At 35.2% G+C, this 13,233-nt stretch overlaps 2 protein-coding genes across 3 annotated transcripts; both read left to right on the top strand.

Annotated features, from left to right (window-relative positions):
- The first annotated feature begins 457 nt into the window (after window positions 1–457).
- On the top strand, window positions 458–7,287 carry LOC120254145. Its single transcript, XM_039262287.1, has 14 exons — window positions 458–695; window positions 860–1,198; window positions 1,652–1,729; window positions 2,767–2,924; window positions 3,151–3,211; window positions 3,353–3,420; window positions 3,891–4,146; window positions 4,440–4,577; window positions 4,658–4,764; window positions 4,848–4,901; window positions 5,016–5,099; window positions 5,381–5,544; window positions 5,797–5,946; window positions 6,919–7,287. Exons 2-13 carry the CDS (start codon window positions 874–876, stop codon window positions 5,942–5,944), a joined length of 1,641 nt encoding a protein of 546 aa, XP_039118221.1. The 5' UTR covers window positions 458–695; window positions 860–873; the 3' UTR covers window positions 5,945–5,946; window positions 6,919–7,287.
- Window positions 7,288–9,626: 2,339 nt separating this feature from the next.
- LOC120253452 (delta(12)-acyl-lipid-desaturase) lies at window positions 9,627–12,909 on the top strand. 2 transcript variants are annotated; one of them, XM_039261805.1, is made up of 3 exons: window positions 9,627–9,772; window positions 11,101–11,179; window positions 11,455–12,909. In XM_039261805.1, the coding sequence occupies exon 3, from the start codon at window positions 11,482–11,484 to the stop codon at window positions 12,652–12,654; it is 1,173 nt and encodes a 390-aa protein (XP_039117739.1). In that variant the 5' UTR covers window positions 9,627–9,772; window positions 11,101–11,179; window positions 11,455–11,481; the 3' UTR covers window positions 12,655–12,909. The 2 variants fall into 2 exon arrangements, with proteins under 2 accessions (XP_039117739.1, XP_039117738.1); XM_039261804.1 differs by lacking the exon at window positions 11,101–11,179.
- The last annotated feature ends 324 nt before the right edge of the window (window positions 12,910–13,233 follow it).

Here is a 13,233-nt window from a genome sequence, read left to right as displayed (position 1 = left end):
CAAACGTTTTTTTGTTTTTGAAATGTGTATATATATATATTATTATTAAAAAAACAAAACCAAACACAATCCAAAAGCATTGAATTTTACCAAAAAAAAAGCCAAACCCAAGCCAAACCCAATCATATTGTTCCAAATGACATGCCAAGGCTTTTAGGGGATCAACTTTATATAATGTATATATATTCTATTTTTTTATTTTAATATAATTAATTAATTAATTAATGAAAAAGATAATGTGTGAGGGATATGAGCGTGTGAGGGAGCAGAACACTTGACGGCCATATTCTATCGCTACGTGAAAGATATGAAGTTCGATCTTGGGGACATCCCCAAAAATAAACGTTATACTGTGAGGATGGGATATCGATTTACGAAGTGCCGTTGGTAACATCTTTAATATATGTGTATATATGTATATGATTTATTTTTATAGAAATTTATGAAATTGATAGGAATTAGGAAAGCTAATGAAGAAGAGAAGCGTTTTATTAAGGACTGGATCTGGTTTTGGTTTCCTTGCCGTGTGATTTCAACGGTGTGGATTTCGTTCCTCTTCTCTCGCTCGCTTTCGCATTCCCCCGCGAAATCCCATCGCGATCTGTCATTCGTTTGCTCCCAAATTCTGGTTTTGATCACAGATCCGTTGTTTTATCTCCATTTTGATGTTAGAAAGTTCGTGATCCTTGCTCCTGGTAAGGTTTTTGTGCATTTGGACAGAGATTTGCTTGGATTTCTTTTTATTTTTATTTTTTTTAGGTTTAGATTTAGTTTGGATCTGAATTTGCTGGAATTTTGGTTGTTTGAATGTGTAGAAATTGTTAGCATGCTGATTGTTTGATTGATTTTCGTTCAACAGTGAGGTGGGAGAAGATGTCACTGAAAGGCTTCTCCTTTTTTGGGATTGGAGCCTCTAATGAGGAGAAAAAGAGGAGTTCGTTTGCAAAATCTGAAATTTCACCTTCGTTGAAGCTCCAGACAGGCAAAGAGATATATAGGCCGGGTGATACAATCACTGCCACTATAGAAATTTTCAGTCCTAAGTTGTCGAATGAGGAGACACAGAAGGAGCAGTTCGGCTATGCTTTTGCCTCGTTGCTTGTTGATAACCTTACATTTGAGGTTAAAGGGATTGAGAAGCTGGACACTCAGTGGTTTGCAACACCAAAACCTCCGCCAGGATCAAAGCGAAATAGAGGTCTCACTTATGTGTTCTATTTTTTTTCTCAGTGTATTTTGATGATATGAGGTTAAACTATTTTTCACTGGTTTAGCTGAATGCTTGCAAAGAAAAGCCTGTGACTGTGGACAATTTTATCCCCTCTTGATTTAGTAGCTTGGATTCTCTGTGATTTTTTGTACACTCAATTATGCATGAGTGCTAGTGCTAAATTGATGTTCCAACTCTGTTATTTTTAGTTTCTTAAGTCCCTCCTACACGGTCTTGTACAAGTGCCTCTTCTTTTTTGTCTATTGTTGCTGGAATAAGTGTCTTGTTTATTTGATGACTCTACTTTGATCCAGTGGTGTATGTTATTGTTTTATTTTTGGATGCAGTTGTAGGCTGAATTTATTAGCATTTTTACTTGATGCCTCTAGTTTGATCAATATTCCTTGGATGTCTTTGATTCAGCTTGTTATCTTGCCTCAGGTGAGCATGTTTTCTTGGATTGTTCAACCCCATCAATGGTTTCGAAAGCTATAGTGTCATCTGGATCTACCAAAACATGTGAGTGATCTTTTTTTATGTGATTGGTAAATGCATTGTTGTCAATTGATATGTATACCTCTTCCTTGAGAATTTTCAAATCAGACAAAATCACCATTATCATTAGTGAATTTCGTTAGCAAACTTCATATTATATGCCTGCAAAAAGGGTTCAAGACAAGTATTTTGATTGATCTATCAACTCAAAAATAATAAGAATAATAATAATAATAAATAATAATACAAGTGGAGTGTTTTTCTTGCTAGATTACAATGACATACTTCTAATAGGTAAATATCTCTTGCCAAAATCTTCTTTGTCATCATCATTATATTTTGAATGGACTTAATACAACTCTCTCTACTTAATCCTTAGTGTGTGGGAAGTCAGAGAGTATTGACATGCATAAAGAGGTAAGCATACCTTCCTGATGGCCTGTATATTATAAGTCATTGAGTAGTCTTAGGTCTGTGATAAACCCCATAATGATTTAGTGTTGGTGCTGTTCAAATAATACATGCTTGTTGGCATGCGGTAGTGTAATAGCAAGAGCTTGCTTAACACGACTGAAACTTTTTTCTTGCTTCCTCTTTTTGAATATTTATTCATGCGCCTTTGGAATAAGTTGACTTAAGACAGATGCCTCTTCTGTTCTTTTAACAAATTACTTGCTGGATCTTGTTCAAAACAAGGCTTGTAACCATTGGTTAAAGGAACTAGTTCGAGTACATGGAGTTAAGAGTTAATTACATTTAGTCATATTGAATAGTTACATGTATACAGAAGAATAGACAATCACTTGTTTAATACGTCCAAGACTTTGATGATGCTTATTGCATGCTTTCTTGAAGCTAACCTGCTTGTCCATTGGTTTGAGTAAATGGGTTTTATGAAATAAATTACCAAATAATTTATCTGTTGTCTAAAAATTGTGATTCTTAGATAATTAATTTAGATGCTTTTTGTCTGTCATGCATAGCACTGTTGTGTTTAGATATCATGCTGCTTTATAAAACATCTGTGTCTATCACAAACTAATCAGTTGTATCTTACTCAGATATAGTACGAGCAGAATTGCCAAAGGTTTTACCACCATCATACAGGGGCACGACCATCCGCTATACGTATTATGTTAAAACCACACTTCGTGGACGATGGCTTATGTTGGAGAATGGGCAACATAGTCGAGAGTCTGCGGATGGCCAAGTCCAACTGGTGAGTACTATAGTGGTTAATGCTGTTAGAAGTTAATTGAATTTATGTGAATGTATAACTATCACTTCTTGTGAAATTATTCTTTTGCTCATCTGGACATTCAGTACCTATGTTGTCTGTTTTATCTTGCTAGATGTTATCTTTGTCGCCCTACTGTATACCACCTTGATCTTTCCTGATGAGACATCATTTTCTAAAGTGATATTTCTAATCTTGTTTGCTGCAGGAAGCGCGCGCTCCATTGCAAATTTGGGTCACTCAAAAAACCTACAACTTACTCAGTGAAGGTGGTTGTGATAATATAATTTTTATGTGTGGATATGTCTGCGAGTTGTTTTACCTATAAGCTGTCTTGTATTAGTTGATATTTCAGTTTACTGATTAAATCCTCTGGCAAACCTCACTATGAATAGGCAATTAATTTACAGGTGGCCTATCAGTTGCAACAGATCAAATGGATATATACTGGAAAGAGAAGGATTCTGACTCTGAATGGGTGAGCAGTTGATGAGATTCATGTAGTTTGTTCGTGTTAACTTGTGCATTTTGCATGGCCAAGGTTTTGCTGCTCCCATTGCCAAAACCCAAAAGATATTTGAAACATCCTTTATGGTTAATGCGTTCATAAATTAATTATGATTTAGTGATATTTTTGGTGCCTTACTGAATTAATAGAACCCCAAAAAAAAAAAAAATGTTGTCAGTGCATGCTGTCGAGCCCTCTATTGTTTAAAAGTTTTTTTTTTTGATAAAAGAATTAGGGTTGTATTGCAAATTCCATTTCCTGAGAAAAAAGACTATGTTTATGAGAGTACCATCTGCTTTGAATTACATCATTGTGATTGTGCCATGTTGCTGACAGGGCTGGGTCAGTTGTAGAATATCTCCCAAGTAGTAATTACGTAAAAAAATGAAACAATTACTTGCTCTGCTGTTATCTTACTAAATGATATTTACTCTTCGTAGACTAGAGCAAATGAAATTGTTGAAGGATTTGAAGAAGGATATGATAGCTCAAGAGATGAGATATCATCTGTGTCCTCCTACAATCCTACTAAAGGGAACCTTGATCTGTCCTTCAGAAGTTCATTATCCTTACAATCAATGGCGACAAAGGCATCTAACAATGAGGCTCTGTATTCGCAAGGAGCACGCACCAGTTCTTCATATATACCTATATCTCAGCTGTTGGTAGCTGAGGTCATAGATGATCCTGGGGCTGGTAACATTTTCCATCTCTTTACAGACTGAATCCCAATAATTGATATTCAATCTATGTTATTGTTGTTGTTGTTGTTGTTGTTGTTTTATTTTATTTAATACATTCATATGCCATCATGATTTAATTGTCTTCACCATATTTGCACATCATCAAATTAAATATTGAGGATTGATATCAATAAAAACATCATGTCCTAGCATCGGTATATATTGCTACCATGCTAATGATATTTTCTTTTTAATTTTGTGTTGTATAGTGTCTGGTTTATGATATGTTCCATTGATATTTGATAGGATTTGTATCACCTCAAGAGAAGATCAATGTGTCCACATCTGCTCTTTCTCCAAGTGTCCCATGGAAATCAGGCTCCCCCTTTGCCAATGATGATGGTGGAGCACCATCTGCAGCAAAATCTGCTGAATCTGCAGCATGTAAATGATTGTGCTTTTGTCAATCCCATATTATCATGTAAGATCCATTTAATCTAATTTGAAGCAAACATTTCCTGCAGCAGAGGGTTTTATTCGAGGAAGATCTTACAATATAAGGATAGATGATCAAGTCTTGCTACGATTCTCCCCTAAGAACTCAGATTCAACCTACTACTTTGGTGATTTGGTAAGTGTATCTTCTACATCTCATGCATGTTATTGATTCATTTGTTAAAAAAATCGCAAGTAGTTGATGATTCGTGGCTGTAGATTGGTGGTACTCTGACCTTTTTTCATGGTGAAGGCCCCAGGAGATGTCTTGAGGTAACTGTGATGTTCTCTGTTTTTGTTGCTTATATATATATATATATATACTGAGGTTAGTATGTTTTTATCATTTAGTCCATGAATTTTGATCTCTAGATTCTTTTATAACAGGTCTCAATAACCCTAGAGACTTCAGAAACCATCAACCAGCGCTTTGCACATCCTTCAAGAAGGAGCTCTCTGACAACCACCAAGGTTTTTATTTTTTTTATCGTTTCCTATAGCCTAACTGTAGGTTTAGAATGCATGCATCTGTGGTAACTAATTGGTTTTTTTATTGGAGTGAATTTTTGGTGTTAAACATTGTGGTTGTTATTAATGTGAACCTTTTCTTATCCAGTATTGTTTTTTTTTTCTCTGACATATTGAGTGCCAGAAGACCAACTATTATAGACTTCTAGTTGCTCAAATTTCATCTTTAGCATTTATTGGTAATATATACATTGATTATATGTCATCTTGGCGTCTATTTGCAGGTGCAAAGTGATCACCATGAGGTAGTTTCAGATTTGATGCAGACAAGTTTTCTCTTTTCAATTCCTATTGATGGACCCATGTCCTTCTCCACACCTTACATATCTGTGCAATGGGCTCTTCGGTTTGAATTTTTCACAACTCCAAAACACTTGGACATATCTAGGTACTCTTGGATTGTTGAAAACAATTACTCGGTTCCCTTCAACTTGTATCTTATTTCTTATTCTACTAGAAAGTGTCCTGGCATTACCTTCAAAAAGTGTGAATAAATAGCATTCTCTGTTTGTTTGGCACCATGACACTTGATGTATGCATGCCTGGTGATTTATGCCTTTGATTTACTCTCCATGACAGTGATTTATCAATTTTGCAACTTTATTCTCTAAAGCTTTATTCTGATCCTTCCAATTGGCAGGTATGAGCATCCTCTTCTTGTTGAGGATAGAGAAAAGGGTGATTGGGTTCTTCCCTTGACTGTGTATGCACCTCCTCCTCGCACTCAGCCTGCAAATTCAAATAATGAGAAACCTTCATCCCTTGGAAATATGTGGATACACACTTAAAGGTATGAACTATTCAACCTTGCGAATTGTTATCTACGTTGTCTACTCTCCTTGAAATCTTTGAGGATGTTATATTAATCGTTTTGTGATTTTATGTATAGCTTGAAAAGAACCTATCCAACCTTGCAAATTGTTATCTATGTTGTCTGCTCCCCCATGAAATCTTTGAGGATATTATATTAATGGTTTTGTGATTTTATGTATAGCTTGAGAAGAACCTATCCAACCTTGAGATTTTTTTTTTAATAAAGTGGATAAATCTCTAATGCATTAAAAACAGGGAGCAAAGAACATGAGAACAACAACAACTGTGTGAATTAGTATCTATGTTGTCCGCTTCCCTTGAAATCTTTGAGGATATTATATTAACGGTTTTGTGATTCTACATATAGCTTGAAGACAACTTAAACCAGTCCTGCTATAGGAGGGTTGGTATCTCATTTTCCTCCCGGTTCGAAGTTTCATATTTTTCAAAAATAATACCCCTCCGGTCATTTTTACTTGCCCTAATTTATACATTATCTTTGGTCTTTTTTATTTTTTCAAATTTATCTCTTTATATTTAACGTATTTTTATAAATTTTTAATAAATTATACTCAACTACATATTTTTAAAGCATATTTTGAATAAGAATAATTTTAGAAAGTTAGTATAATTTTTATAAATTTTAGAAAACCAGCGGTTTTGTGATAGCAATTAACCGAGGAAACATTAGCTTTGACTCCCTTCCATGATAACTATATTTTGTTTGCACGCATTGTTGTGCTATACATATACGATAACACAGTCATTATAGCATGTACTTTTCTGAGAACTCTTGTCCACAAAATCAGGATAGACAAAGAGTTACTATCTGAATACGATGACACGAAGCTTTCCCGTAGAAAATGTGCGAGTCCCGCACGACTTTTTGATCTAATCAGTTACGTTCTCGACTTTTCGATCTAATCAGTTACGTTCTTTATCTCTGCAGAATGGCGATGTTAATGCAAACGTTTTCTCAGTCCGAATGGTTCGGACTCGGACCCGTATCAGCATCAATTGTTATCAGAGTTATGTTTTCATGGAACTCCAAGTGATCATCATATGCTTGAATTGAAGGCTGAGGAAAAATGAGAAACAAGATGTCATTCTCTTGGACAACTTAACCAGGAAGACCATTTCTTAGTCCAAGCTTGATTGTCTTAGAAAATATTCTGCTTTATTGGCCCTCGTTGAATTGATGTTACTTCCAACCATTTTTCCTGGTTTTTTTTAGTGTATTTTGAGAGCAGGATTTTTAGTCACATATTCCAGGGATGCTCTTCTTTTTTCTCGTTTAAGTTTCCATCAATGTGACCAAGTATTTGTCCTATTTTATTAAAGAGCCCCTCACTATGTTTAAGCTATGGAATTTGGCCAATTGCTTTTGTACTTGTTTTTTTTCCAGATGGTGACATTTCATTTTCATCAATTAAACAAGAGTTTTGCGTGGAAAAAACAAGCATTGATTTCTTTTTGGTCTTTTTCAATAAAAGTTGTTATGTATACACCGGGATAAAAATCAAATACATATAAATATTTAAAATATTTCATTTGGTCTTTTTCAATAGAAATCAAAACTTCTTGATTTTATATTAGTTTAATGACCAAATCAAAGTTATGCTTTGCTTTGGGTTGACGGACGGTCCAAACTAAGTTTAGATGAATAATTTATAATTAGGTTTAATTGCTGTACAGGTCCCTGTAATTATGTATTTTTTGCCTTTTTAGTCATTGTAATATTTTTAGGTACAATTAAGTTATCATATTTAGTCGAGTTGAGTCATTCTAGTCCACGTTGGAGATGGGTAAGTGTAAATTGCAAAGATTTAATTGTACCTAAAAATATTATTATGGACTAAAATGACTCAACTTAATCAAATATGAGAATTTAATTGTACCTAAAAATATTAGAAGAACTAAAAAAACAGAAAATACATAATTATAGAGACTTGTACGGTAATTAAACCTTATGATTATTAAAATAATTTTGATCTAGCGGCACTGATCTCACAATGTAAGATATCGCATGCTAGAAGTTCAATATCAGGGATTAAAACACCAGGGTGAGGGTGTGTGACATTTAAATATGACTGTGCACACGCTCCCTTGAATAAAATAGCTCAACGTCTATTTGATTTGTGCACCTGTTAAATATATATATATATTCAATTAAAGATAAATAAAATGTATTAATATGAACTTGTGGTGTGATAAATGATTTTATTTTCTCCATCTTGTATACATATGAATAGCATATATACTACTTATAATTTATCTATTTACTATTTATAATATTAGTATTTTTGTTTTTTTAATATAAAAATTAGAATTAAATTGAGATAATTGATACGTGGTAATGAAAACTAGTACCAGTATTACCTAGCACAAGGACCCAAATGGTCTAAGACCTCGGGGATGTTTGGTTTAAAGGAAAAGAATGGAAATTATTGCTTACATTAAGAAAGTCTTTGTTTAGATGTGGAGTAATGGTAGTGGGAGAGGCATGGGCAAGAAGTGGGACAGACATGGGGGGGAGTTCCTGTGACTCTCATTTTTGAGAGGCGTGGGAAAGAAGTGAAAGTTATGATAGGTAAATTACCCATTTATTTTTTATTATTATAAATTTATTAATCTAAATAATTTATTATAATAATTAGTTCGCAAATAGTTAAATATAATATTAATTATAATAAATAAAATAAATAGTATTAAAGTGAACTATTTTAATTATTTATTATATTTAATTAATTATTAATTAATGATATTAATAAAGATTTGAATATTAACAAATAGTGTCCAAGTAAGCTATTAAAGTTAAATATTTATCTATAATAATAAATTTATTTTAATACTTTAATAATATTAAAAATAATTATTATAATTTATTATTATATATAATAATAATGATATTCATTTGCATAAAGGCATAACAGTCATGTTATCATATTTTTTATTTTTTACTTTTTTTTTATTTCTAATAAATTATTTTTTAAATTTTTCTAATCAAACATAGTATTTATTTCTGTTTTTTTTAATCCTCTTATTTTTATTATTTCTCGGTTTTTCTCCATTCCATTCATTGCAATCAGACGGCTCCTATAATAACCTCAAACTCAAACGGAAGAAAATACTGAGGCTTCCATTGTTTAAAATTACAAATATATCCTTTATTTTGTCCCAAAAAAAAACAAATATACCCTTGCTCGGGTGTCAGCCCCTGACATGCATGTCTGCCTCGTGTCACGCAAACACGAAAAGACCATTTCACCCTTCAAGGGCATAAGTGTCATTTAAATCCTATCACGTGCACTGCATCCCTAATCAGGGTCCAGGCAGGCAAGCCGCTGCCACTTGTCTTGCAACTCAACTCGGAGGGTATCCCCGTCATTTCAAACCTATTAACGGCCAGATATTTCTCACCTCGCGGTATCTCAGCCGTTCGTTCCCCGTCCATAGTGGAAGGCATTGAACGGCTGTGATGCCATCAATCTGATCCCGTGTCGTTTCCATATCAGAATATTTCGATTGACCCACTAGTTTTCCGACGCGTGTCCCTTCTCTTTCTCATTGGACTCACGTGCGGGTCCCATCCGCACGTGACTCCTCCGAGAACTCATCTTTATATAGCCCTCCATTTCCCTTCGGCATCGCATCTCCACAGAGAAAAAGAGAGACACAAAGAGAGAGAGAGAAAAAAAAAAGAAATATTTGATTTATTTTATCAAATATTTTTTTAATTATCTCTCTCTCTCTTCTCTCTTCGTTTGCCCGCCGATCGAAGCCTGTTCGTCTTCTCTCTCAAGGTACGATTCCATTCAATTTGATGTTTTTTCTGGTGTTTCAGCTTCTGTTTTTTCTTTAGATCTCTTTCTTTTCCCAATATATATTCTTTTTTTTTTGTCTTTTAGATTTATTGTTTTTTTTTCTCAGCTGTTTTCTTTAGATCTGAACCGCTGTTTTATCCGCATTTTTGTTCCTTTTTTTCATTCAATTCATTGTATATTTTATCACATGAGATCTGTTCTATTTCTTAGATTTTTTTTTTATAATTTAAAAAAAAATGTATACTTTTCCGTGTCCGGACTTGATTCCTTCCTTCTTTAAATAAAAGAAGGAATAATCTAATTAGATCCCTCAACAGCCTTTTTTTTTTCTCATTTCAATCCTTACTATTTTTCTTATTTTGTTCACAATGGGTGCAAAAAAATTTGTTAAAGTTATAGGGGTTTTAAACAAAAGTAAAAGAAATAGTTTTTAAATAGTCCATTACCATCCACTACTGTCTGATCTTTTATAATGCGGTCCTCGTATCCCTGATCTGTTTCTGTGAACGGCTGAGATCTCAAGTCACATCTTTTTGAATAATATTATTAATCTATGAATTTTTCCTCCATCCCTGATGCTCAAATATTGAGATTTTAAAAGGGGAAATCTGAAAAAAAAAACCAACTTAATTAAATACCTTCTTTTAATTACGAGAACACTATAAAGATCTCTGAAGACAAAGAAACACAGCCTGTATTATTTTATTCTAACTTTATTTATTATTGGGCCCTTTTCACATCGGCAGCCCCATTGCGTCCCCTTTTCTTAGGCCGACCTCTGATTCCCGGGCCCCCACCACGTCTTCTCTTCCATCTCCCTTGGCGCCATTTTTCCCCCATAATTTTTTTTAATTTATTTCCATCTAATATTAAAAACATTTTAACTATTTCCCCATGTGCCTTGTCAACTCCTCCGTCAAAGATTTGGCCTGTTTTTTGTTTTATTCTTTAAAATAAAATATTTATCTTCATTTTCAATTTACTAAATTTATCTATTTTGGGCCAGGAATATTCACAAAAAAAAATTTGCAGTATTTTTATTTTTATTTTTTTTCAAGCATATCTCATAAATCCTTTTTTTAAAAAATTATTTTTTTCTTTATAAAAACTCTCTTTTCTCTTTTCCCAAAAAGATGACGTCCTTTTTACGCCGATCTTTTAATTTTTTTTCTCCGGCTCCGATTCTTCATCAAATTTTCCAAATTCCAATAAATACTACTTTCTTAATATATTTTCCAAATTTTAATTAATTAATTAATTAAAAGTCCTCTTCATTATTTATAAAATCCTAGTCTTTTCCAAAACAGAGCATCATCATCATCATCATGGGCGGTGGTGGCCGGATGAGATCTCGCTCCGACCAGGAATATTCAAATTTTTTTTAAAGTATCTTTATTTTAATTTTTTTTTTCAAGCATATCTCATAAATCCTTTTTTTTTAATTATTATTATTTTTTAAAAAACTCTCTTTTCTCTTTTCCCAAAAAGATGACGTCCTTTTTACGCCGATCTTTTAATTTTTTTCTCCGACTCCGATTCTTCATCAAATTTTCCAAATTCCAATAAATACTACTTTCTTAATATATTTTCCAAATTTTAATTAATTAATTAATTAAAAGTCCTCTTCATTATTTATAAAACCCTAGTCTTTTCCAAAACAGAGCATCATCATCATCATCATCAACAACATGGGCGGTGGTGGCCGGATGAGATCTCGCTCCGACGAGGACCACAACTCAACCCAACTCAACGACGCCACCGTCCGGCGAGTCCCCGTCGACAAACCTCCATTCACACTAAGCCAGTTAAAGAAATCCATCCCTCCTCACTGCTTCCACCGCTCCATTCTCCGTTCCTTCTCCTTCGTCTTCCACGATCTCTTCATCTCCACCATTCTCCTCCTCTTCGCCCTCTACATCATCCCTTCCATCCCTTTCACCCCTCTCCGCCTCGCCGCCTGGCCTCTCTACTGGATCATCCAAGGCTCCATCCTCACCGGCGTCTGGGTCATCGCTCACGAGTGCGGCCACCACGCCTTCTCCGACTACTCTCTTCTCGACGACATCGTCGGTCTCATCCTCCACTCTTTCTTAATGGTGCCCTATTTCTCCTGGAAATACTCTCACCGCCGTCACCACTCCAACACCGGCTCTCTCGATCGCGATGAGGTCTTCGTCCCCAAACCCAAATCCCAACTTCCCTGGTTCTCCAAATACCTCAACAACCCTTTAGGTCGTTTCCTCTCCCTATTCATCTCCCTCACTCTTGGTTGGCCTCTTTACCTCGCCTTCAACGTCTCCGGCCGTCCTTACCCTCGTTTCGCCTGCCACTTCGATCCTTACGGCCCTATCTACTCCGATCGGGAACGTATCCAGATCTTCATCTCCGACGCCGGCATCCTCACTGTCTCCTTCTTCCTCTACCGTCTCGCCACCAGCTTCTCCCTTTTGTGGCTCATCCGCATCTACATCCTTCCTCTCCTCGTCGTCAACGCTTTCTTGGTCCTCATCACTTATCTCCAGCACACTCATCCTGCTCTCCCTCACTACGGCACTGACGAATGGGACTGGCTCCGCGGCGCTCTCGCCACCGTCGACCGTGATTACGGCGTCCTGAACAAGGTCTTCCACCACATCACAGACACCCATGTAACTCACCATCTCTTTTCAACGATGCCGCATTACCATGCTATGGAAGCCACCAATGCTATCAAACCTTTGCTTGGTGATTACTATCGCTATGATCCTACCCCTGTTTGGCGCGCTATGTGGCGTGAGGCTCGTGAATGTGTCTTTGTTGAACCAGAATCCTCTGCTTCTCATCCTAACAAGGGCGTCTTCTGGTATAGCAACAAGTTCTGAGTTATCATCTATTTTCTCACATTTCTTCTTCATCGTTTTCATCGTCTCCTTTTTTTAGTGCTCTGTTCCTGTAGTTCTCCTTTGTTCTCTGTTCTGTTGTTTTGTTTCCATTCAAAAAAGAAAGAAAGAGAGAGAGAGAGAGAGAGAGAGAGAGAGAGATGAATTAGAAGAGGGGACTTCTTTTTTTAGGCTTGTTCTTATGCATGTACTGTGACCCAATTGAAGAGCAAAGCAAGTTGCCTCATTTTTCTTTTCTGAGTGTTTGTCAGTGCTTTTGTTTTATTTTTATTTGTTTATTGTTGATACTTGAAAGTGGTGGACTGGACATGGTCTGGTCCTGTGAATCCGTGCTGGGGTGTTCAAAGTGGTTTTGATGGTCGTTATTAAAAAAATATGGTTATATATGGAGTACATTTGAAAGGGAAAGTTATTTAATACCTTAGTCTTAGACTCTTAGTATTGCCACTCTCTTCTTTAGGTGAAAAAAAATCAATACGAGGCGGCTAATGTGTTGCGTTTCAAACTTTTTTATTTTGATGCATTGAACTTGAATTTTTCTATTTTTAATTAAAAGTTTTT

Source organism: Dioscorea cayenensis, chromosome 3 (assembly GCF_009730915.1).
Source record: "Dioscorea cayenensis subsp. rotundata cultivar TDr96_F1 chromosome 3, TDr96_F1_v2_PseudoChromosome.rev07_lg8_w22 25.fasta, whole genome shotgun sequence".
Taxonomy (NCBI): Eukaryota; Viridiplantae; Streptophyta; class Magnoliopsida; order Dioscoreales; family Dioscoreaceae; genus Dioscorea; species Dioscorea cayenensis.
Note: the sequence above shows the minus strand (reverse complement) of the source record. Positions and strands in the feature narration are given on the sequence as shown.

Excerpts from the sequence above, each read along its gene's own strand:
- LOC120254145 (XM_039262287.1), top strand. The coding sequence starts at position 874 with ATGTCACTGAAAGGCTTCTCCTTTTTTGGGATTGGAGCCTCTAATGAG. Across the intron at positions 4,578-4,657 it reads ATCTGCTGAATCTGCAGCAT|CAGAGGGTTTTATTCGAGGA; the intron begins GTAAATGATTGT and ends CATTTCCTGCAG. Across the intron at positions 4,902-5,015 it reads GCCCCAGGAGATGTCTTGAG|GTCTCAATAACCCTAGAGAC; the intron begins GTAACTGTGATG and ends CTTTTATAACAG.
- LOC120253452 (XM_039261804.1), top strand. The coding sequence starts at position 11,482 with ATGGGCGGTGGTGGCCGGATGAGATCTCGCTCCGACGAGGACCACAAC.